Consider the following 26128-nt stretch of genomic DNA (forward strand, 5'->3'; position numbering starts at 1 on the left):
ACGTGGTGCGTTCACGTTCACTAAACGTGTCATCGGACACTAAAATAACAAGTGATGTATTGTCTCGTCTTGATCACAAAAATACATTTTTGCAACCATGTCAATTTCTTTTGGCCAAGTTATCTTTAGTAAGCACAGCACCATGACAAAGGAGCCATGCAAAATCTTTATTTTTAGGGGAATCTTGAGTTTCCAAATCATCTGATGATGAAATTGACAATCAGTGTTAATTAGGACTTAATAAAGGGATTTCAATATGGATGGAGCTGACAATGACCTTTGGCACTTTGCGTGGGGACGCAAATTTTCATCTACTAAAGTTTATCATGCCATGAATCCCCATGAACCTGCACCTGCTCCCTTTTAGTGGATCTGGAATTCTGCTTGTCAATCCAAACAAAAGTTCTTTTTTTGGCTGCTCATCCAAGATAGGCTTAACACACAGGACTTAATGGCCAGAAAAAATTTCTTTGTCAAGAAGAATTTTTGTGTGCTCTGTGATGAAGCTATCAATGAATCTATGGAGCATGTCTTTTTTGAATGCTCATTTAGTCAAAGCTTCTGGTGGCGAATTGACATTGAATGGGATACAAATATGAACGTCATTGACATGCTTATTCACACAGCTTCAGGTCCATAATGTCAGTTTTAAAGAAACCATGATTCTGAGATGTTGGAGTATTTGGAACCACAGGAACAAGATCATCTTTGACGGATTGGTTAGGAGTTTGGAGAATACTTATTTCAGATTTTTAGATTACTTCCAACTGATCAAACATAGAGCGAAGCCCAGTCTTAAGGAAGAAACTGGCTAGATACCTTATAAGATTTTCTTTCATCTTTTCTCATTGTAAATAAACTCATTGTACATACCCATTTATATAATAAAAAATGACGCAGTAGGGATCTTTCTTGCTGTTTCTTCGGAAAAAAAAAAGATTTCACGAAAAATAGTCCGAATGCAGGCAACACCTAAGAAAAAGAATCGGGTCGGTCTACGAGCTGAAGTGAAACCAGTTTAGCAAACTCCTTGTATAGCGTGTCCATATGCACACTTGTATTTTTATAAATTTTAAAACTTTTTTATTATTATTGTTCTTTTAAATCCGGGCTCACGAGACCCCGGCAGCGGTTTGTGGTTGGCGTGCAACGGCGACTTGTCCACGGAATCAAAGAGTGAGGCTGAAAAGAAACGAGCAAGGCATGCATCATATGCATTAATGTGTGTACTTGGCCGCTAGCTAGCCTACAAAAAGCAAGGGTACGATCGATGTCTGCAAGCTTAATTAAGACTTTTCTTGTCCGGAGTAGGACGTCATTGTCTCTCATGCACGTACGTACGGATGCATGTCCCCTTGGAATCGTGTGTGTCCAAATCACCTAGCGTATACAGGGAACTTAACAGAGTAGTGCTAGCTCGGATTAAGACAAAGGACAGAATAGGTAGTACAAGGAAGATTTTATTAACAATAAACATAGGGAGAGACTATCTAAGATGAATATTCAGGTAGCAGCTTGCACCCCAACCACATCGGTTGTGTGTGTGAATTGCTACTCGAATGAATGGCTCACCGGCGTCAAGCTTTAAGTTGCACAGAACAAAACAGAACAAAAACTGTCACGAATAGGTCTTCTAATTCTAAACCTTAGCTAGACGCCAATGGCATCAGCAGAAACCACATCGATTATGAGCAGAGAAGGTGAATTAAGTAAACTATTTTGGAATTTTAGCGATGTCTTTATAACCGCGACACTTAAGTTCGGGATTAGAAATAATCAAATAGCTGGTCATGCATGGGGCCGTCCGACGGAGAGAAAACAACTCCCCCGACCCCGTCTCGTCTCCCAGGAGGCGAACCAGGGAGCCCCAGCCCCCGCCAAGCTCCCTCCCCACGCGCCTCTCTGCCACCGGCCTCACCGCGGTGGCGGCGGCTCCCGTCCTCCTCCAAAGGCGGTGGTCGGGCGGGTACTGGGCCGGCTTCTTCCGGTGAGCAGCTGTCTTCGGCGCAGCAGGCGGCCCGGCCAGGCTGGAGCAGTTGCGAGGGCGCCGCGCACGCCTTCGTGCGTGTTCCATGCCCGGTGGCAGGCGGTGGTTGGCCAAGGTAGCGGCATTCGCCTGGATCTGAGGTTTCTCGCCTGGATCTGGACGGCTGCAACTCCTTTGGCGGCAGGCTCGGTGCTGACCGGCCTGGGATTCTGGGGTGGCGCCCCCCATGGTGGTATGTTGCTTCCCTCGCCGTGGGTGGGCTTAGGCCGCCGGTTCCCTTCCCCCTTGGTCGCCTCTTGCTGTTCCCCGCCATGGATGGGAGAGGCCGGGGTAAATCTCAGGCCGGCGTTCGCCGGCCCCTGCAATGACGACGCCCGCTGGTGCCGTATCCCTCCATGGAGGCATTGTGGTGGTCTCTTCCTCAGATCCGGGTGAAAACCCTAGGCCCTGTGTGGACCAGGCAACGGCGACACCGTTGTGTTGCATGCTCCTTGGAGACGTTGTCTTGGATCTGTGGATTCCTTGCAGGTGGGGTGGTGTTGGTGATTTCGGGGAGCGGCCTTCCCTGGCTTCATTCTTCGGTTGTCGTCGATCTCATGTTCATGTCTCGTGAATAGCTTCGTGTTCCTGGTGTTGCCTCGGCTATTCGGTGCCTTTCGACGGAGTGAATGGCCGTGGTGATGACAGTTGAGTTGGCGTAGATGCTTGTGTGCATTGCAATGTCTTAGTGTTGTGTGGCCTTTCGATGGCATTAGGAGTGCTCCTCTTGCGATGCATGTGTGCTTCGTTGTGGCGATGATCGTCATATAAGCCATCTCGGATTGCTTTGTTATTCTTTGTAACTCTCCTTCTTAATATATTGAAAGCAGGGTTGTCTGCCTTTTGTCAAAAATAGCTGGTCATGTAGTACTGTAGACTACAGTTGAAGCTAAAAAAACTGTACGAAATTTAGTCTAAATAGCTCGTCATTTAGTATAAATATATGGGTTTATAAGTTTAGAGAAAAGTATATCTTTTTGTCTCTCAACTTGTCAGAAAGTTCTCTTTTCGTCCCTCAACTACGTACAAAACCAGACCAACTAACCTTCAACTTTTAAAAGCAGACAACTTAAGTCCTTCTCTCGAGCCGAAGCGGTTTTTTCGACGAGGTGGTGTGCTTTTGACCACATGACCCTCAAGATCACCCACTAGCTCTCTCCTTGTCATCCACATCTCCTTCTCGTTCCGGGTGAACAATAGCAGTGACAGAATCCTGCATCCATTAATTGTGAAAATATATTTTTTAATTGATCTAGAGTTTTTCATTTTTGCAGGTTATTTTCAGAGTTACACGATGGATTCGACTATGTGGGTTCCAGCATCTCAGCGAGAGCTTTTGGATATTAGATGCATCCACCTGGAGATGGTCACTTAGGATATCTTCAGTCGGACTATCTGACGGTGTATTAAACGTTTAGATGCATAGACTCGCTTTTTTCTGCTGGCACTATTTTCCGATCAGTGAATTATTTGTTTTTTGTTACTCTGCAATCAAAATGGATGCGTGCATCCAGAGGTTGAGGATTGCATCCTTTTTTTGAAAAAGAATGGAGCAGCTACAGCAGATCTTTTCTTTTCCTCTCGCCATGTGACCAGGTCCTTTTGTGGACTTGCCGTGCTGCTCCGAGGTACACGTCACATCCAGCACGTCGTCCACAACCCGGAACATCAGCCTGACGGAGCTAATTTATCACCGGACGCGTTGTAACTCCATCACATCTTAGATCAGGTCAAAACTGTTCGAAAATTAAGCAATTTCAAAAATAACAAATTAATGGTTAATTTCATAATATAGATCATGACGATAGTAGCAACTAGTATATGCATCTCGAATATACTAGAGGTATTCAACAGCACAATCAACAATAGTATGATCTCGTAGATCATAACTAAACAGTAGATCGGATCATGCAGGCATATGTCGGTTTGGTTTAGGAAACCTGAACCGACTCCATAAAATCTGCACGCGTCCGTAACAGATTTCAAAAATACCTCGCGCGCGTGACAAAAAGATAAGAAGCCCGGCACCGCACCGACCAGGCACGGCACGGCTCGAACTCGAAATCGATCCACGAAACGCGGCGCGCGCGTCGAGGCGAGCGGAGAAGAAGGAGGAGCGTGCGTGGGGATTTCCCTTGCTTACTTGCTCAATAGGTGAGAAGCAACATACCTTATATGTTGGTCTCACTCACTCTAAACTAGTAAGGTGTGACTATTTTCATTCCCACTTTTCTCATCCCATTTCATGAATGGGCCTTTAAGATTTTTCAGAATTTATTAAATTTGGGCTTGGGCTGATCAGGCCCACAACTCAAATTCTAACAAAAACCACGCTCGGCTCGAGAGAGGGATTAAACTTGTTCGGTTTTAAAAGTTGAAGGGTTAATTTGTCCGATTTTGTAGTTGAGTAACGAAAAACAAACTTTCTGATGAGTCGGGTGACGAAAAAATATATTCTAAATTTTAACGGCCAAAGCTTTCTTGGTTCATACGGTGAATTAAGTAAACAGTATTAAAATTTGAGAGAAATCTTTCATGGGTAGTAAGAAGTTTAAGATTGAGAATTTCTCCCTCCGTATTTTAATGTAAGACGTGTATTTTTTTTCCACGAATATTAACACACCGATTAGACGAGAGCGTTTTACGCCGAGCGCCATGCAGCCTGGCCGATTCCCAATTCAACTCCCACGATAAAAACTGCCCCTTAATTACTGCCTTGCATGGATGCAACTACCAAATGCAACTGCCCCTTACATTTGGAAACTCGGCAGGAAATCCGAGAACCGGGAGAACATATCGTACGTCGTGTCTCGTCTCCCACGGCACAATTTTCACGTGCTGTGGCCGAGCTCCTAGCCAACTTGCAATATAAATACACATCTAAGCTGGCTATACTCTCTCACACAACATCACAACAAACAACAAGTAGCTAAAATTAAGCTAGAGGGAGCGAGCTAGCTAGTTTTGCGAATCCTAACAGGAAAGCAGCTGCAAACCTATAGTCATGGCCTGGCAATTACAATCGAGGACGTGCTTCCGGCCATCGTCAACGCACCCGGTCCCGGTCCGCTGCTGCTCGGGGCCGGCTCGGCGCTCGGCGAACTACGCGCCCAGCTCCTGGGACTACGACTCCCTCTTGCTGTCGCTCCACAACAATGGCCAACTCAACCATCCGGTGATATTATATCCCTTAGATATCACCCTCTCCGTTATTAAATATAAGAAGTCCTAACTTCGTTCTAAGTCTCGGAAACATATTCAAATTTAATCAAGTTTGTAGAAAAAACTACTTCCTCCGACCCGTATTACTTGTCTCAAATTTGTCAAATATGGATGTATCTATGTTTAAAACCGTCTAGATACATGTAATATTTCGACAAGTAATTTCGGCCGGAAAAAGTATTAAAATTTACAATATCAAATGAGTATCCCCTTTATAACTAAAATAAGTTTGACTTGGACAAAACTAAGACTTCTTGTATTTACAAACGAAGGTGGTACTGAAATTATATTTTTAGAAATAAGGTTTTTGATAATGAAAGCTTTATACATTATTGACTTATATATGAGTCGTTGTATCAAAACTACATCCCACAGACCACTCAAATTATATCCACAGTATGGACCGGAACAGTTTTTTGCAAATTCATTAATTGATTAACACATAACTTAATGGCACATGCAGGTCGGACGAGCTTGGAGCTTTGATAGATTGAAGGCTAGCGTGAGGGAGCGTCTGACAGCGGCTTGCAGATCAGGTGACGGCGGCCACCACCAAGGTGCGAAGCTCAGGCTCGTCGACACGATCCAACGGCTCGGCGTCGCCTACCACTTCGACAACGAGATGACCGACATCCTCGCCTCCATCCATAGCTGCAGATGGGATAATGATGACGATGTTGCTTCCACTGCCTTGGGGTTCAGGTTGCTCAGGGCAAATGGCTTCCCAGTCACCCCCGGAGGTACCTAACTGGAGTAGCTAGCTCATAATTTGAAATATATATATATATATATATTAATTAATTTTCTTGAGAGGAGCATTATTTAAGGACTGATTCTAACTGATTCTCTAAGTCACCAGAAAATATACCAGGAGTCCAAACTGATTATTGTTCTATTATGTAAATGTAGAACATTTGAAAAATCTCAAGCACCGATCAGAATGCCACCTCACATCAGCACTCCGGAAGGACGATGTTACGGAGCTCCTCTCACTCTATGAGGCTTCATACCTTGCGTTCCGAGACGAAGAATCATTGGATCAAGCAAGAAAGCCCTCTGCCTACGCTCTGAGAGAGCTCTTGCCATCCATGGATCCCCACTTACGTCAAAGCGTGGTTCATGCTCTGGAACTACCATTGCACTGGAGATCTCCAAGACTAGAAGCAAGATGGTTCATAGATCACAAGGGTAGAGACCTTAGAAATCCAGATCCGCTGCTCCTGCGATTCGCAATGATGGATTTCGACGACGTGCAAAGTGTGCATCAGCAAGAACTTGTCAGACTAACAAGGTAATATAATTTATTAAGCTTCAAACCTGCAGTACGTTAACCCTGATTAATTTTTTTTGCAGATAATCTAGGTTCGACTTGATAGTGAAATTTAGTTGTGATCTCCGCTAATCGATTTTTTTGTAGATGGTGGAAGGAGACTGGCCTTGGTGAGAAGATGGGGTTTGCGAGAGATCGTCTCAAGGAATGCTATCATTACGCAAATGGAATCGTTTGGGAGCCAAGCCTCGGATCATGCCGAGAAGTGCTTGTTAAAGTTGCAAATCTAATTGTTCACTTGGATGATGTTTACGATGTGTATGGAACCCTAGATGAACTCATCCTCTTCACTGACGCCATTGGAAGGTAACTTTACATATGTAGCATTGCATTCTTCATGATTCAAGAGACTTTCTTATCATATAGCATGTAAAATAATAAGGCACCCCATAATTTAAAATTGATTTATGCTGAAATAAATATTAATGTCAGGTGGGAAGAAAGCCCTAGTGAAATGCTCCCTGAATATGCACGGGCACTATACTCTGTTATGTACAACACATCCAATGAGATGGCAGAAAATGTGCTGAAAAAACATGGCGTCGATGTGCGTTCCCTTCTTCGTAAAGCGGTAAGAACTATCATTCATATCTAGAAGGGAATAAAATTTTTGATAATCCAGTATATATGTTTTACTAAAGAAACCTCGTAAACATTACATAATACTACAGTGGCATGACATGGCGAAGACGTTCTTGGTGGAGGCAAAGTGGCACCATGGAAACCACAGACCAATCCTCAAGGAGTACCTCGACAACGGGTCGGTTTCATCCTCTGCACCGTTATTGTTGCAACACGCATTTCCCATGCTCAACATGGAAGTCACGACAAAGTCACTTGACCAAGTCCGAAGCTACCCTAGATTAGTTCAGTCTGCTTCACTGATTTTGCGCCTCTGCAACGACTCCGCGACACACTCCGTGAGGACATTCTATTCCGCTTTTTGGTTCTTTGATGTTCCATCTCACCAGAAGATGATTTTTTTTCTGAGTGTATTCCCATGCTTATTGTGTGAAATCATCTATAACAGGCTGAGCTAGAGAGAGGAGATGCACCATCTTCCATAGCTATCCATATGTGGGAGAACAGCTCTAGTGAGCAAGAGTCTCGCCAAGCCATGGAAGACCTTACCATAGATGCTTGGAAGTCGATTAACGAAGACACATTAGAACACTGCCAATTTTCCAGATCTTTTGCCAAGACATGTGTGAATTTGGCTCGAATCTCGCATTGTGTCTACCAAGGTGGGGATGGTTTTGGTTCACCAGATGGTCTGAAGAATATGCAGATCAGAGAGCTGTTCTTGGAGCCTTTCATGGCTGATAAACGTTAAGTGATGGAAGTCCTAAAAAGCACCGACATGTGTTTAATTCCTTTTAACACATAAAGGCAGTGTCTCGCTCTAACAAGGGTATATATTTTATATGGATGATTATTTATTTGTAAATACCAATTTTATTGTCTAGCAAAACTATAGAATCAGTATGTCTTTGGCTCTTTGCTCAATATCCAAAGAGTGTGGGCTGAAAACCAATGTACTAAATCCACACCGGTGTACCTCTCTTTCAAACCAAGTTTTGGATGTAATAGCCTCTGATTTATAATAAACTTTCCTTGTACCATCAACTTCAAATTAGTCTACTGACGCATGGTTTATTTGTATTTCCTCGCCTACATGTTTGGGCGAAATTGGTCTAGAGTTTGACCAAGCTTATAGCAAGATATTAACATCTAACTTACTTCATATCAATACACTATGAAAACATATTTCATGGTAGATCTAGTGACCTTGATTTGAAACTCTAGACGTTGATAGTTTTTCTCTACAACTTTGTCAAATTCTACCAAGTTTGGCAGTCAAACAAAATATACGCCTTATATTTTGAAACATTGTGGAGTATTGTGTAGCTTTCGTCATGTACAACTTGAGATACAAATTTATTTCTCATATTTTGGCTTGAATTTTGAATTCCTTTTTGCTTCGAATTTGATTTCTGCTATTCTTAGAAAGAATTAACAAATAAATTCCTGCACTAATGGGCTGAGTCTCCCCTGGCCCATCTCTCTACCCGATGCACCTTGGCCAATTTTCCATAATGGGTCTTTGGCCCATTTTCTTTCCCAGAGCCTCAGCCTGACCGACAGGAACGAACGCCTGTTCCTAACGCAGCCCCAAATCAAGCCACCGACGCCATGAATCCTCCATTCAAGTGCTCCATCCGTCCGTTTAAATCCCCACTCATCCTGAACAGTTGGGATGATTATGAAGGAAAATTAGTTCTGTACATCCCCTATGGCACCCAGTTCCTACATGATTTTTGTTTTGTATGGCTCGAAACGGAATTACAAACATGTGGTTAATTTTTGCATCGTAGTACTGCCTGGAGTTCATTTCGAATTATTTGTCTGAATTTCTGTTTTAGTTCAGCTCTGTCGTCGGTGCATGTTTCTGGAGCATGCAGTCCCTGTCCCAGTACAGGAGAACATTGATTCTACTATCTGTATACTTGTGATACGGCTGAATTAATGGAATTTCTTTCCGTCAACACAAAATCTAGCTTGCGGACATGTATTTTTCGATCACCCTTACCAGAGCTAGATGCTCAGCCTTGCAAGTTATTTGGTTATAATGTTAGCATAAGTTCCTGCTAGTATAAATTTGTGAATTTTTCCGCGATAAAAATTATACTTTTCACGATAATATATATAATGCAATAGTAATTAGTACTCGCATTTGGATTGTAAAGATCATGTCAATCCCCAAACGTTATGTTCGTCTGAACCGAAGTCCGAAGAGACAGTATATGACGGCCGGGAAGCAGAATGCATGACCGTTTGCACGGAGCATTGCTTTCGCTTGGGCTCTATAGGCCTCTTATCAGCCTAGCTTGAACGGTTTATCTCGTGGTCTTTTCTTTTCTTTTCTTTTTGAAAAGAATGTAGACCCCCGGATCATCTCCTGATCTCTTCTGCTCTTTTGTTTTCTTCTTTTTGCTGGGAATTAATCTTCCTTGCAACGACGACCGGCCTATCCTAATTAAAAATGGCTCTCACATAAGGATGCATCAGCATCCTAAATATTATTTTGTTCTGAATGCCGAGCCACCGCCCGGCTACCCGGACAGTTGCCCAAGCTCCTCTGTTGGACTCCCTTTAAGATAAGGTAAGCATGGTAGTTAAATCAAGGGGTAATCAAGCATAATTGTTTTGGATTGTGGCATAAGGGCACTCCCAATGCATCGTATCTTAATTTGTATCTTATGTATTAAATACACATTTAGATACAACTCATACAATGCTTTGTATCTTAGTGTTGTATCTAAACATGCTCTCATTTATTATGTTTTGTGAGAAAGCAATTATGAGTATACTTGGGTTTAACGCTAAGAGTTGTATATAGATTAAGATACCATGCATCTCTCTTTCTTCATTAAATAGGATGCCACATCAGATTTTTGCTTAGGTGGCATGTTTAAGATACGGTACACCTTGGAGCATTGGGAGTGCCCTAAGAATGTTTCTGTTTTTACAATCTTTGCGTCAGTTCCACTGAATATTCGTTTTCGACGGAATTTGACCGGCAACAATTGGGTTCGATGGTTATACTTAGTTCAATGCTTGATGTTGGTTCAATTTTCTGGTGAACCGGATAGATTTGTTTGGAGTCTTTCATCCTCGGGTATTTTTACGGTCAAATCTATGTATGATTTTATGGATGGAAATACGGTCTTTCAGCGAAAATACATTTGGAAGCTTAAAATTCCCTCAAGAGTTAAGATTTTTATGTGGTTCCTTGACCATAAGGTTATTTTAACCAAAGAGGATCTAGCTAAATGGAATTGGAGGGGAGTTTAAAATGTTGTTTCTGCGATTCGGACGAGACTACAAAACATCTCTTCGTTTTTTGTCCTTTACTCGTATTATGTTGCGAATCATTTTTATTGCTTTTAATCTACCTCCACCGAGTTCGACTATTAATATGTTTGGGAATTGGCTTAATGGGTTAAAAAAAAATCTAAAGCTCATATTCGGAAGGGAGTTTCGGTTTACTGTTGGGCTATTTGAACTGTAGAAATGATGTTATTTTTAACAGAGCCAGAGTTTCTCATTTTTTGCAGGTTATTCTCCGGGCTACTCATTGGATTCAACTATGGGCCTACCTGCTTCCTGCGTCCCAACGGGACCTTTTGGATATTGGATGTGACCGTCTGGAGATGGTCGCACAGGATTTCTTCAACCGGATTAGTTGGCGGTGTGCTAGACGACTAGACACATAGAATCGCTATGTTGAACTTAATTTCTTCGCTGGCTTACTTTGTATCCATGATCTCTGATCTGTGACTTATACGACATTTGATTACTTTGCAATAAAAATGACGGTGTGCATCGATTGATGCAGAGGCCGAGGATTTCTCTCCTTTTCGAAAAAACATGAAGGGGTAATCAACAAATTATTTGGGCAAACTCTAGCCTAAATGAAGAGCATACAATTTGCTCGGGCTCAATTAACTAGCTAGCTACGTCAACGTCAGCCCAAATTCACTCAAAAGTCGCACGCTCATTTTCTCTTCCCTTTGAATAGATAAGGTTGATTAACGCGATTTTTTTTACCGGACCCGGGACCTGTCGGAGTTACATCGCCCCTTCACTCACGCCAAGATTCATGTGAGTTGCAAGCGAGTTCTGTGAAGTCAAAAAAGGGCTCACGTGTTTTGGCTCGGCGCAGCACCCAGGTGGGGATGCACATGCGTGGTTCCTGGCTCACTCGGTATTCTTTCTTACTAGTATTGCACTAACACATTTTGACAGTTGTGCAAATTATTTGATGGTCCAAACGAACTTAGAATTTGATTAAAATTTGAGATCTTGTTTAAAATGGTGTTTTCCACCTACAGAAAAAGTTTCAAAAAAATTCGAGCAAGTTTGAAATTCTGCAATTCACTGGGATCCAAATTTGGTTTAAATTAAAAGAGGTACTAAATTAATATTCCGATTGACGTGAAATTTTGTATGGGCTCATCTTACATATATGCGAGCAGGTCGAAAACGTTTCGGGTCAAAAAGACAAAGTTGGCACCATGTGTTGTATAGCTTTGATCATGTGTTGTATAACTTTCCCCTAAAAGAACGAGCAAGTTATGGACCATGTATTGTATAGCTTTGCGTACGTGTGGACCAAAACGCCTCCAACCCCACGCCACGAAACAGCAACGACGACCGGCCTATCCTAATTAAAAATGGCTCTCACATAAGAATGCATCAGCGTCCTAAATATTATTTTGTTCCGAATGCCGATGCACCCCCCTTATTCAAAACTATTTCCGGGTTCTCAAAAAATGTGAAATAAGTCCCACACTCATTTTCTCTTCTTACATATATGCGAGCAGGTCGAAAAAGGTTCGGGTCAAAAAGACAAAGTTGAATATTATGTGTTTTATAGAGGTTTGAAATGGAATTTAACGATTTGTCGTGGAATTTGACGATTGAAACATTACTGTCTTAAGGATTGACGATTGAAACATTGGTGTCTTAATGAAACTTTTTTATACCATTTCAATCACATAGGAATAAGTTCAACTTTTGTCGATTGAACATTATTATTTCAATGAAAGTTTCAATGTTTTTGGAACAAGTTCAAAATGAAACTTTCATTGAAACATTAGTGTCGCAAGGATTGCCGATTGAAACTTTGGTGTCTCAATGAAACTTTCATTAAACATTGGTGCCGCAAGGATTGCCGATTGAAACACTAGTGTCTCAATGAAACTTTCATTGACACATTAGTGTCACAAAAGATCGCCGATTGAAACATTGGTGTCTGAATGAAACATTTTTATACAATTCCAATCATATTCAATGAAGGTTTCATGAGAGTACACCAATGTTTTAATCGTCAAAATCCACGACCAATCTAAATTCAACTTTGTCGTCTTGACCCGACACTTTTTCTACCAGCTCGTATATATGTAAGATGAGCCCATACAAAATTTCACGTCAATCGGAATTTTGAACTTGCTCGAATTTTCTTGAAACTTTTTCTGTAGATGGGAAACATCATCTTAAACAAATCCTCAAATTTTTGCCAAATTCTGAATTCGTTTGGACCATCAAATAATTCGTACAAAAATCAAAATGTGTCAGTGTATTGTTGCCGCTCCAACCAGCAACCACGTGTGACGTCTCAGGCTCGGACCCGCGCACGTGAGGAGGTGAGGTTGCTGCGACCTGCCTTTGCACAGTTGTCCGCCTGCAGCTTAGCTGCCACCGGACCCACTTCTGGAAATACAAAACAAAAATCCACATAACCTGAAAACAGAAGAATGAATCTCGGACGAGAAAACCAACGGACGATTCGACTCCGGTAGGTCCTGAGCCCGGTAAATTAGAATTTTCCTAAGGTTGAAATCGGCAAGAGAGACAGAAAAAACGCCGCATGCTAAGACTAATTGGCACAGGTGTGCCAATTAGATTTCCCCTAAAAGAACGAGCAAGTTAGGGACCATGTGTTGAATAGCTTTGCGTACGTGTGGACCAAAACGCCTCCAACCCCACGCCACGAAACAGCAACGGCTACCGGCCTATCCTAATTAAAAATGGCTCTCACATAAGGATGCATCAGTGTCCTAAATATTATTTTGTTCCGAATGCCGATGCACCCCCTTATTCAAAACTATTTCCCTGTTCTCAAAAAATGTGAAATAAATCCCACACTCATTTTCTCTTCCCTTTGAAGAGATAAGGTTGATGTGGTGCCTCCCTCCCTCCGCGTCGCGCTGCACCGTGTCATCGCTCAAACTCACACAGCTCCACATGTTAGCGACTTCTAATATTTATTACTCAATTGTACTATTATATTGGAAGTTTGGAACTCTCTGGCTAAACTATCACGATCAACTTCAATTCCCCACATGTACAAATCTTACTTGTATACCACCCACTTCCTATTAATACCGTCAGAACTCAGAAGCGACATGCTTGTTTGTAGGTACACGCTACTTATATTTGGACCAAGAGTTCCTTGGAGCAAAAATCTCAAGACATCTCTTCATGGCTCCCTGCCCAGCTAGCTAGCTAGCTATTCCACAAATATCCATCCTATTAATTCATAAATCTCGCAGCCCAGCTAGCTAGGTACTCTTGATACTCATATTTTGCAATATGAGTTTGCAAACACTGATGCATGCACTTGGCGTTCTCATGGAGTCATGGTCAGGTCTTGCCACGCTGGTTATCCTCATGACCACCTTAAAGCTGTTGGTGATTCTTCTGCTGAAAAATACAAGAGTTGTGTCCCAGCAGCAACGTGAGCGTTTCATCCAGCTCCCCCCAGGGCCACCCACATTGCCAATCATCGGCAACATGCACCAGATGATCTGGAACAAGCAGCCGGCGGTGTTCCGGTGGATCCATCGGTTGCTCAGGGAGATGAACACGGACATCCTATGCCTCCGTCTTGGATCGACTCATGTCATCGTCTTGGCATGCCCGGAGATCGCCTGCGAGGTGCTGCAGAAGAACGACGAGGCCTTCTCCTCCCGCCCCGCGACGTTCGCCTCCGGGTTATTCAGCTTCGGGTACAAGGGCTCCAGCATGTCGCCCCATGGAGAGCAGTGGAAGAAGATAAGGCGTGTCCTCACTAACGAGATCCTCGCCCCTTCCACAGAGCAAAAGCTACACCCCATACGGAAGGAGGAGTATGACTACCTTCTAAGGTGCATTCATAACAACAGCACTAATTCTAGCAGCACCAGCAACATGAATTTTGTCGGTGTGCGCCAGGTAGCCCAACATTTTTGTGGTAACATGATAAGAAGGCTTGTGTTCGGCAAGAGATACTTCAACGACCTACCAACTTCATTAACTTCTGGACCTGGACAAGATGAGGTGGTACATGTTGCTGCTCTCTTCACGGCCGTCAACCATCTCTACAGCTTCTGCTTGTCAGACTACTTCCCTGTCCTGGTAGGGCTCGACTTAGAAGGCCATGAGATGGTTGCCAAGGATGTTATGGCAATACTCAACCGGTTGCATGATCCCCTCATAGAGGAGAGGATGCATGAAAGGTCCACTACTGCTGAGAAGGGAAAGAGTGAAAAGAAAGAAGCCAGAGACCTCTTGGATGTCCTTGTTTATCTTGAAGATGCAGAGGGAAAGCCGTTACTGTCCTTTCAAGAGATCAGAGCACAAATCGCGGTTAGTAAACGATATCATATTTCATATTAATTATGTAGTTGAATTGATCTTTTCTATTTGTCGGGCACAGGACTGATTTCCTGACATGGAATGATTTAATTTAATTGTAGGAAATGATGTTCGCAATAGTCGATAACCCTTCGAATGTTGTTGAGTGGGCACTCGCTGAGATGATGAACAGGCCGGAGGTGTTGCGAAAAGCAACCGATGAAATCGACACCGTTGTCGGTAAAGACAGACTGGTCCAGGAATCCGACATCCCTCGGTTAAACTATCTCAAATCATGCATCCGGGAGGCCTTCCGCATACACCCTTACCATCCCTTTAACATGCCCCATGTTGCCATAGCGGACATCACCGTCGCTGGCTACACCATCCCGAAGGATAGCCACGTCATTTTAAGCCGGACTGGACTTGGTCGGAACCCCAAGGTTTGGATCGAACCACTCGAGTTTCGGCCCGAGAGACATTTGAATACTCCAAATGTACGTCTCAACGATCCAGACCTACGTTTTGTTTCATTTAGCACTGGGAGGAGGGGTTGTCCTGGGATTTCACTTGGTACCTCTGTCACGATGATGTTGTTCGCAAGGATGTTGCAGGGATTCACTTGGACTAAGCCTCCTGGCGTTAGCACTATCAGTCTTGAGGAAGGAAAAGGCAGCCTTGCCCTAGCTCAACCCTTGGTTTTGCAAGCTGAACCACGCTTGGCTGCACATCTCTATGTGTCAATCAAATAGATCAGTGATACATACATGTTTTTCAACTATAATGTATTCGGTAGAGTTTTTTTTGTTTGACAGCATGTATTCGGTAGAGCTAATGACATGCATTTGGTTCTTTTGAAACTGGCCAGACACTATGGTTAATGTAATGAAAATTGTGTCTGCTTATCATTATGTCCAGGCTTCATCTGCCAAATAAGTTCCTGTACATGAATATAGTTCTTGAGGCAAACTTCTCACAGAACCACTCTTCGTTAATTTTCTCATAAAACCACACACTTCTTCAGACTAATCTTCTCAGTTTACCCAAAACATAATTTGAAACGTGTTTGGCTGTTTTTTTACAGGTGGGGCCTGCTGTCAAGTGTCACGTAGGACCCGAACCCAACCGACCACACAGAAACGTGGTACTGAACTCAACTGTGTCCACACAGAAAGCATGAGAGTACCGACGCATGCCTGATCTGGACAGCGAATAGAATGACGACTATTCGAGAAGGCAAAAAGAAGAGGGAGACTAGTATAAAAAACACCCATCAAAAAAAATCTCTCTGGTCACAAAACTTGCAAGCAGCGTCGTGCGGCCATCCTTTTAGCAAGCCTGCCTGCCGTCCAGTTCTTATTCTGGAGAAACAACGAAATGTAGAACTTCACCTGGCCCTCCGCTTTGATTTTCCAAACCTTTCCCAGAAGCTGTCGAGGGATCTGTGTCACTGTGTGGCAAACGATCATGCCAGAATTTGGCGTTTTGCCCGTTACAAATGCCAGAGGTGGGAGAAGGAGGAAAAGAGCAAGAGATCACAGCAATGTCACAAGGAGTGGGCGTCCCCAGCCAAGGTCTTTTAAATTCCCATAGCTTCCTGACCACAAATTAATATTACTTAGTTATCCTCTAATATTCATTAATATCGAGCTGTCGACCAAGACACCTTCACAGACACCACAACAGTGTGGCGGAAATAATATTCTTTTTCTTCACTGCCATGAATAGCTGCTTTAAACGAAGAGAGAAGTCTATTTTGAACCTGAACTTGTACGTAATCGTTGGAATCAAATCCTGAACTCCTAATCCGGGCTTTTCGACACTGAACTAATTAATCCCGGTCGATTAACCCTCCTAACCCAAGATTACCCATTTGGTTCACCCGGGATTGTTGACATGGCGTATTAGATTGGGATTTTAGATGGGCTCGGCCCATTTGCCACTTCAGCCCATGAGAACCCCTAAAAGGCTAAAACCATCGTTGTCGTCGCCTCTACCGACTCCCACGACTGTCCATCTTCGACCCCGAGCTTCCGCAGCGGCAATGGCGACCGGCGGATGATCGTCATCGATTCGAGATGATCGAGGCACAGGTGACCGTAAAGTAAGTTCCCCGACCTGCTCGTCATTGATTTGCGCAGATTAGAAGCATTATTTTGGCTTGATTTCTAGGGTTTTCTCGCGGGATAATTGGGGTTTCTCGGCCGACCAATTAGGGTTAATCTTCGTTTGGTTTTTAGATAATTTGTGCACCAGGTATGTTGTAGATATGATTCTGAACATGAAATATGTATGCATTGTAGGTAAGGCACCGGCGACCGCCTCTCTTCCTGTCGGGAACCCTTTTCCACCGGCGACCGCTCTGTGGCGATGCTGCACCGGATGAGGATGACATCGCGGCCGCCCCCTCTATTTGCTACGCAAGAACCATAGAATTTTTCCCCAATTTTCATTCGGGACGGACATGTACAATCAATAGAGGCACGTGGTGACTCTGCTTGTTGGGGACAAGGGATCTTTTATGCTAAACGAAGGCCTGGTGACTCTGCTTGTTGGGGGGATTTGTTACATCTCAAGCAAGTCTATTTGCAGGGCAGATGTGTGATGATTGGGAATGGGCGAACTACTGATTTTTGGGGGGACACCTGGTGTGGTCACACCCCATTTTGCCAGATGCCCTTCCTGGCAGCTATTTGCTGGGCGCTGTGGAAACTACGCTAGGGCTTACTTTGAACAAAAACTCATCCGATCTCCTGCTGAGATTGTTTGCTATGCCTGTGCTTTTCTGCGTTACTGGGTAGATCTCCAAAAAGAGGAGGACAAAACTAATCTTCTGGCAGGTACTGTAGTTCTACAGGCAGAGGCGTTGCAACATCATGACATGCAGGCACGCTTGGATATGGATCAGGAACGTGAATCACGCCGGAACGACCAAGATGACCGGAAGGGCAAGCGCAAGGCTGATGATGATGGAACCAACTGAACAGAGGGGACGATGTCGGGAAGACATGGTGGGCAGCTAGAAGCTAGCGCCTCCTGACGGAAAAACAATCTAACTTTTGTACTAGCCCTTGGTGCTAGTTTATGTTCTGTTTGATACTTGTTGTTTCCGTTTTAAGTACTTTTGTGTGTGTTCTTGTTAGCCTTTGGCGGCAAGTATGTATGGACATACGTGGGTGAACTTGGGTGTATTCCGTTATCTCCTGATAGTGGAAACTGATCATGTGATCGTTTATAAAAAAAATAGAGGCACGTGGGGCCCACATGCAGTGCTTAATCAACCAATTCCATGCCATGTTAGCAATCCTGGGTTAACCAAACGGGTAATCTCGGGTTAGGGGGTTAATCAACCGGGATTAATTAGTTCAGGGACCGAAAACCTGGGATTAGAAGTTTAGGATTCGATTCCGACGATTTGCACAAGTTCAGGGTTCAAAATGGACTTTTCTCTTAAATGAAATTGGAATATTCCCATCCATAAAATCAATAAACAACGTGCCATCCATCTCCACAGCAGCTATCAAAATACCAAGGAAACTTTCCAGCTGACGCGACAGAGCTATCGCACTCGCATTGTTCGTCTATGAAGGGATACAGGTTTTTCCAAATGGCAATATACCCACACATCTTTATATCAAACCCCTCTCCAGGCACTCCCAAGAAGTTCATCTATACCAATATATTAAGTTGGAGTTGGTTGTGATGGTACGGTCGCGGTACGTCATTTCAACGAAATTACGTCTAATATGCCACCGCGTACCCTGAGGCCCCGATCCTGAAGTCGTCCGTGTTTGTTTCGTACGTCGTCTCTCCCACCTATCCCCTCAATCCTCTTCCCTTGCTTCTGCTGCCCTATCCGCCATGTAGCCTCCTTCCCCCGCATGCCGCATCCGCCTTGTAGTCGCCGCCGTCTAGCCTCCTCCGCAGCATCTCCTCCTATCCACCGCGCCGACTACCTCTAAGCTGTGACACCCCTTTGCGCGGCGGCGCCCTTCCCAGCCGCGCCAGCGACCTCCCCGTGGCGTCCCTCAGAGCCGCACCGGCGACGTCCCGTGGCGGCGCTCCTCCCGCAGTAACGGACACGGGCGTTACCTGCTTGGCGGCGCGATGCTGGACGGGGCCAGCACGGGAAGCAGCAGCATGTTGCTGGGCACGGCCGGGACAGGCTGGGATTGGGTAGTCCTGATCTCCCGCGGCGGGTTGCTTGTTTGAATCAAGTGGGTTTTTTTTAGAGTGTTCGGATCACGTGGTTGTGTGCTTGTAAAAGGATGTGAACTTATGCCCAATCTTCGTGCTTGTAAAAGGAGTACTGTGGTAAAGTCGAGATGTGTAGGCCGACAGAGCAAGTTGTGTTCTCCAAACCATACATGGTCGCCAAATACGATCGTTGGACCTCCTTTTCTTGATAGATGCTGATCAGTTCGAGGGGATCAGGGGATGATGGGAAAGTGCCACACACATTTTTGCAATTCCTCCTAGAGTGAGAGTATGCCGGCAACAGTCTCACTCTTCCTCAACTAACAGTCTAGGTATGTGTGATTTGCTTCATGTCTAAATTGGTTCGCAATGGGTATGTGTGACATGTGAGATGCAGCAGCTAAACTATCGTTAAGATGTTCGATATCATGTTATACTCCCTCCGTCCCATATGACGTGACTCAAATTTGTCTAAAAATGGACGTATCTTTGTACTAAAATGCGTCTAGATAAATACTCCCTCCGTCCCATATTGAGTGATTTTATATTACATGTATCTAGACGTTTTTAGGCATAAATACGTTCATGTTTGAACAAATTTGAGTTATGGGACGGAGGGAGTATAATATTTCGGCACTTTGGATGAAGGGAGTAGATAATTTGATGTCACCATTGCTTCCAGTCAATTTTGGTGTATTGGTGAGGATGGTGTGTGGGCGAGGATGATTAATATCTTGCATCAACGGTTTTAGGTGAAAATTGGTTGCATAGTGCTAGAACCGCGCTATGTAAAAGACATCACTTTTGAAAAATTAAGCTAGCAAGTTTTTCAAAAAAAAAAATTGTTCAGGGCTTTTTGCTAGTCTTTACATATAGTCGCTTCCACACTATCTCGAAGCATGATCAGATAAAGAAACAACAGCACCATTTTCACCTTCCATTGCGCTTCTAATGAGCATGTCGAAAGTTGCACAAACCCTATTATACATCATTGAAGATACTCTTATGCGCTTAAGATACATTTGAATCGACGCTAGACAGGCCATGTCCACCTTTGATCAGTGGACCGGACGAAAGAGTTTAGGCCCATGATAACAAAGCCCACTTGGTTGTCCCGTCTATCCCGATGAGGCTCGATACGGCTCCGCCGCCGGTGCCTGCCATAGAGCCCCACGGCGAGCGGCGCCAACATCTGCCAAGAGCCAAGATCTTATGGGACTCGCACGCGTAGCCGGCCGCCGCCTCCACTCAAATTCGCATCCGGATCTGATACAAGTCCGATTTCTCCCCCAAATTGGGGCTCAGTCCATATAGGGGAACCCTCGGACATCGAGCTATCTAGGATTTCCGTCTGTTAAAATTCTAATCTTTCATATAGTCTATGGTTTGATTCGGTGGAGCTATGCCTGCGCTGGCTTTCTCTCACCAGGAGGAGGAACAAGAAGATCTTCATGACGCCCCTCTAGACCACGGCGATGGTACGATTCCAAACTTCCCAGCTTTTTATTATACCAAGATTGTGTTGGCCGGGGGTGCATGCGCACTTGTTCTATGTCTTCTTATTTTCTTTCTCCTTGCATCATCAGTGCTACGATTTGTTCAAAGTGTTGGTTCCATGGAACCTGAGAAGAGGGCGCGGTTGATGAGAAGTAGCTTGGGCGTTCCACCCAAACCTTGGCCGATCGACTACTTACTTCCCGAGTCCTCTAGAGATCGGAGGCATGTGGGTGATTTATACTGGCACGAGTACTACCAAATGAATAAACTCTCAGAGGGTAAGTTAATTCACTCCTACTAATTTCACTTCACGCTTATACATTTTAGTTTTACATTACATTCTTATAGTACTAACTAATTAACACGGTTGCTCCTTGCTTTTTTAGTAGCTTGTTTGCCTCCTGTGAGATATACTTATTGTTGTGACCAACAAGCTGCTCGGTGTTTTCACAAGCCCAGCCCTATGCTCCAAATCTTTTGTACAAGGGTGCATACCTATCTCGCGGATTTCAGCAACCAAGTCGAGGTATATGGTCATATCGCAGTCCGTTATGCTGAGGATTATCGCCGCAATTATCTTTTCAACCGATCCTGAGATAACCCGCTCACCATCAATTCGGTAAGTAATTTCTATGCTTTTTAAAGCATTTATCTCTAACTGTTAACTTATGTTTATATTAACCAATCAACTGTGACTATATATATAACACTTCATTTGTGCGTGGTTTGCTCGGTCATGCCACTATTACTACCTCATGGTATTGGAAACAAAATATCAAGATCTTTATTTTGACTGGGCACCGCAGTGATTGAAAATGGTTTTTCTTAAATCATGTGCCGGATGTCATAATACTTGCCGTATGTCACATGTCATTGCCGTATGCTGACTCTTTATTATCTTAAAATAAATTTCAGGCTAGTGACTATCTGCAATTGTTGAGCCCCAAAAGAGGCATGTCCATGCAATTTGATTGCCTGATTGAAGTTGATATTAAAATAAAGGCGTTGTCAGGCGATACAGATGACAAAACTTTAATTGATGGATGTGTTGACTTAGTCGAGGGCCGTGCAACTTTCGACATGTTCATTAGAAGCACAATTGAAGGTGAAAATGGTGCTGTTGTTTTCTATCTGATCATCCTTCGAGATAGTGTCGAAGCGACTATAGAGATGAACTTCTTGGAAGTGCCTGGAGATGGGTTTGATATAAAGATGTGTGGGTATACTGCCAGTTGGAAGAACTTGTATCCCTTCATAGACGAACAATGTGATTGTGATAGCTCTGTCGCCTCAGTTGGAAAATTTCCCCGATATTTCGTAGCAGCTGTGGAGATGGATGACACGCTGTTTATTGATTTTATGGATGGGAATATGCCAATTTCATTTAAAGCAGCTATTCATGGCAGTGAAGAAAAAGAATATTGTTTCTGCAACGGTGCTGTGGTGTCCGTGAAGGTGTCTTGGTCGGCAGCCCGCTATTAAGGAATATTAGAGGATAATTAAGTACTATTTGCGTTCAGGAAGATATGTTAATTTAGATAAGGCTTGCTTATTGACGTACTACTTTAGCATGTCATATGAATCACATGTGAGATTTGCGTCTTATCTTAATGTATATTATCTGCATACTAGCACGTTTGGATCAGGTTTTCGTATGACATTAATTTAATACAAGTTCTAGTTCTTGCAAATTTCTTGTTATATATAATTTCAAGCTTCAGTCCAGGCTTTTCTGCTTGAACATTGTTAATATTGTTCTTGTCGTAGAACAACACTTAGAGTATAGGGTGCCAACGCTCGACAGCACAAGTTGCCAGGATAACATAACTTAGTTGGTTACAGAAAACAGAGTTGCCATTCTATATATCACTGGTTTCCATGATTTTCTTATCCTTTGAAAGTTACCAGGGAAGAGTTTCATGCACCGAAACAATACACCCAAAAGTTCGGGCTGATGGAGAAAGGAGAGCAATCAACTTGTAATTTAACATCCTCCCTCTCACGGACCTAAACGTGAACCGAAAGTGCTTGCAATTTAATTGCGCCAGTAAGGTCTCGAACTCAGGACTTCTTCGCTCTAACACGATGAAGAGTTTCATGCACCGAAGCAGTATACCCAAAAGATCAAGCTGATGGGGAAAAGAGGATAATCCACTTATAATTCAACAAGCAGGTTCCCACGTGCAAGTTGTTATATTGTAAGCACAATAGGATGTAAAAGTATAATATTTAGACGAGTGCATTTGGAGGAAAAAAAAACATGGATGATTGGACACTTAGTCCTTTCTAGGCAAAGAGCAAATTAATGTAGGCAAAACTATCAAATTGCGGGCACTGAACCAAGTGCCATTACTTTACAAGCCGAAACAAGTTATTTTGTAGAATATTTTTTATATATCCTCCTTATCGTCACCCTGAGCTCTTTCAACCTGTGGACCCTCACTCTCTTGGAGGCTGCTTACATATACTGCAGGGTGATAGGAGCAGTCTCCAAGCTAGGAGGTTTTTCTCTAAGCTTGTTGGGTCCCCAATGAAGGAGAAGGTTTAGAAAACATACTGTTCTACTTGATTTTTAGTCCCAACCAAGGGAATGAACTAAAGAAAATTATGCCAAGTAAAGATTGATTGTGGGTCCCAGCTTAGAGTTTGACATGCATAGCCTCTGAACACTGGTATATCCCTAATCACTACAAAACGACTTCATGTAGAACTAGTAGCAAAGCTAAGTTGGAAAGAATTATGAATCAAAACTTAACGGGTAAGCATACGATCCTTGAAGGGATCAGCCATGGAGGATTGTCCTACTAGATAGTTGTTAACTAGCATGGAACAATAAAACATGAAGACCTTGATTAGATCTGAAACCAATAGGCTGTCATATTCTTATATCAAGTTTTCCCTGTCGTAAAGCAAGGTCAGTGACATCTGACACCACGAAATATAGTAATCGTGGTCCAATCATTATAAAATCTGTTTGCAACCTCCATTATTGTTCATTGTTCCTTGATAAAACTTCAAAATCAATCAGTTAGTTGGTCAAACCTGAGAGTAAGGCAGCAGAACCACACAGAGCTTGTGTCGATCTGAAACAAAAACGATCAAAATCAGGATTCAGTGAAGAAGGACATTCTCCATGGATCATCAAGGGGGTGGGCAGCAAGAATCAGTGAACATGACAAAGGCGCTGGATGCTCTGTCTCCCTGGGTAAGAAACCCGCGGAGGATCATCGTCCAAATCGAAGCTTTTGTGGTTGCTGCGGTCATGCTGCTACTCTTGCAGCTCATCCTCGGCTCATTCAGACCGCAGTCCAGGAGTGCCTTCATCCAAGTAGGTTCTTGGATGGCATACAAACTGTCATTCCCTGTCGTCACCTACACCCTGGGCATGATGCAGAGCTCCCCCGTCAAGAACGCTCTGTATCCCGTCTGGGCGGTATCGCTGTTCCTGGTGGCCGGGAGCACGACAGCCGTCAAGGCTTTCGATCTCGACGACAACAAGCAGTGGAAGCTCTACCTCTTCGAGCTGTTCCAGTATGCGCTGTACTCAGGTCTCACTCTTGGATTGCTGTTCCCATATGGCTTCAAGGAAAGCTTCAACTTGAAGAATCTCATGTTTCAGGAACATCATCATCAAACTGGAAACAAGGTGACATTTGCCATCGTGATCCTCAACTTACTTGTATTCTTTACGCATATTACCAAAGTCATCTCATGCCGGTTTGTTTGCAAAACCAATCCTAGTCGAGCAGTGACTGAGTTCATGAAGAATCAGGCCACCAGATGCGATTATATGAACAGTCAACCTTTCGAACGCGATCCTGTGAGCATGAAGGGGTACAACTACCCAGTTCGCTGCCAGTCCGTCATTCTTCGACAGGCCAGTGGAGTAAACACGGCAGGTATGGATCGTATAATCACAGTCGACATGTATGGCAGTGTGACGGAAAGCTCTTGAGCTCAGACAGCGGTGCTCAGTTGAAAGACTTGTGCCTGTCATATGCCTTGTTTAAGCTGCTGAGACAGAGGTATTTTGGAATGGTATGTGCAGAGGCAAGTCTTCCTGAAACACATGATTTTGTGTTCAAGGGATTGCTGTCGGCAGAAGATAGATATGAAATAGCATTCAAGATTGTTGAGGTTGAGTTGGGCTTCTTGCATGATTACTTCTTCACTACATATTATGTTATCCGTAAGCAGCAGATACCTCTGTTCGTAATGATGCTCGTGAGGATAATACTCATTCTGTTTGTTGGAGCATATGTGCTTCCAGATTCACTGTCTATTGAGACGCCATCTGCTGCCATTGAAGTTCACCCGAAAGCAGCTGATACCATCATCACTCTGCTAGTTCTGTGCATGATTGTTTTCGTCGAACTACTCCAAGCTGCATGCTATATGGCGTCAGATTGTCTTAAGGTGTCACTTACTTGCAAATACGTCAGAAATGCACATCTGGGAGGCATCAAGTTCTTTGTGAGCCTTGTTGGTTTTTACAGCAGGTTTAGCATATTCAGATATTGGACTGGCAAAATTGGCCAGTGCTCAGTAATTTCAGAGTGCCAATCATTTGCCAGCAACCTCCAATATGTCCTCAAGCCCAGAAAAAATCCATTTGAGTTGGCCTATGAGCTTACTTTCCCTAAGAAAAAAGCCTCCGTCAACTTGACCAGTAAATTGAAGATAGCAATTGCTAGAAACCTGAAAGCAAGCAATGGCTACCTAACTAATGGAGAAGCATCACCAAAAAAGAACAATGTGCTTGAGCAGTTCTCCTGGGCATTAAGAGGTCCAACTGAGATAGAGGTCATATTAGTTTGGCACATGGCTACTGATTACTGTGAACTCGCCGAATCTAAACCTATGGAACAACACAGATATTAGGACTTCTCAGGAGGAGAAAGAGGCAGCTACATGCCACCAAGAATTTGCAGTAACCTTATCAAGATATTGTGCCTATCTGATAGACTATGCCCCAGAACTACTCCATGGGTATGTGGATGCAGAGTTAGGCATTGCTAGGATGATGAAAGAAGTAAGTGAAACTATTGGCTCCCTTTCTTCCATTGATGCAAAGTACAAGGCTATGCATGATTTAGAGGAGAGAGAGGAAGAGGATGACACCGTCTTCCGTAAAGGCGTCAAGCTTGGGAAGCAGCTCGAGCGCATGGACAATAGCAACCTGCGTTGGAAGTTGATGGCTGAACTGTGGGCTGAGAAGATTATCTACATTGCACCATCTGACAATGTCAAAAAGCACATGGAATTCCTTGCAAAGGGGGGAGAATTTCTAACACATCTCTGGGCTCTCTTATCTCACGCTGGCATCCTCAAGATTGACAGGGACAATAGCCTAGCCACGATGCCCGGCCAACCATAACAAGAAAGTGTATGATTCAACACAAAAGGCCTTTGGTCAATCGCCAAATGTTGTAGGCTAATCATAGAGACACATGTTTCATTTTCTATGGTTATCATGAATTACTCCCCCGTTCATAAATAGGTGACCTTTTGGTCCTGCTGGACGAAGTCCCCAGTATTCATCTTTGACCAAACATGGTGCTGTAGTAGTAAAAATTTAGAAAGTAATGATACTGATGGTTGGGTTGACGAACACTAGTAAAGTGGTAATAATGGGTAATGCTAGGGAACACCATGTGTATGCTGAACCCGCCATT

The 26128-nt window shown here is 43.6% G+C and overlaps 2 protein-coding genes and 2 pseudogenes across 2 annotated transcripts; all 4 read left to right on the top strand.

Annotated features, from left to right (window-relative positions):
* The first annotated feature begins 4910 nt into the window (after window positions 1–4910).
* LOC100839782 (alpha-terpineol synthase, chloroplastic) lies at window positions 4911–8211 on the top strand. Its single transcript, XM_003580898.3, has 7 exons — window positions 4911–5201; window positions 5712–5988; window positions 6158–6539; window positions 6666–6884; window positions 7011–7149; window positions 7250–7498; window positions 7609–8211. Exons 1-7 carry the CDS (start codon window positions 5031–5033, stop codon window positions 7909–7911), a joined length of 1740 nt encoding a protein of 579 aa, XP_003580946.1. The 5' UTR covers window positions 4911–5030; the 3' UTR covers window positions 7912–8211.
* Window positions 8212–13535: 5324 nt separating this feature from the next.
* LOC100830479 (tyrosine N-monooxygenase) lies at window positions 13536–15722 on the top strand. The gene is made up of 2 exons (XM_003579966.4): window positions 13536–14771; window positions 14882–15722. Exons 1-2 carry the CDS (start codon window positions 13737–13739, stop codon window positions 15509–15511), a joined length of 1665 nt encoding a protein of 554 aa, XP_003580014.1. The 5' UTR covers window positions 13536–13736; the 3' UTR covers window positions 15512–15722.
* A 4338-nt stretch (window positions 15723–20060) lies between these two features.
* LOC100832605 lies at window positions 20061–22144 on the top strand (annotated as a pseudogene).
* Window positions 22145–23490: 1346 nt separating this feature from the next.
* On the top strand, window positions 23491–26069 carry LOC112269517 (annotated as a pseudogene).
* Window positions 26070–26128: the final 59 nt, after the last annotated feature.

The sequence above is a fragment of the Brachypodium distachyon genome, chromosome 5 (genome assembly GCF_000005505.3).
Source record: "Brachypodium distachyon strain Bd21 chromosome 5, Brachypodium_distachyon_v3.0, whole genome shotgun sequence".
In the NCBI taxonomy this organism is placed as follows: Eukaryota; Viridiplantae; Streptophyta; class Magnoliopsida; order Poales; family Poaceae; genus Brachypodium; species Brachypodium distachyon.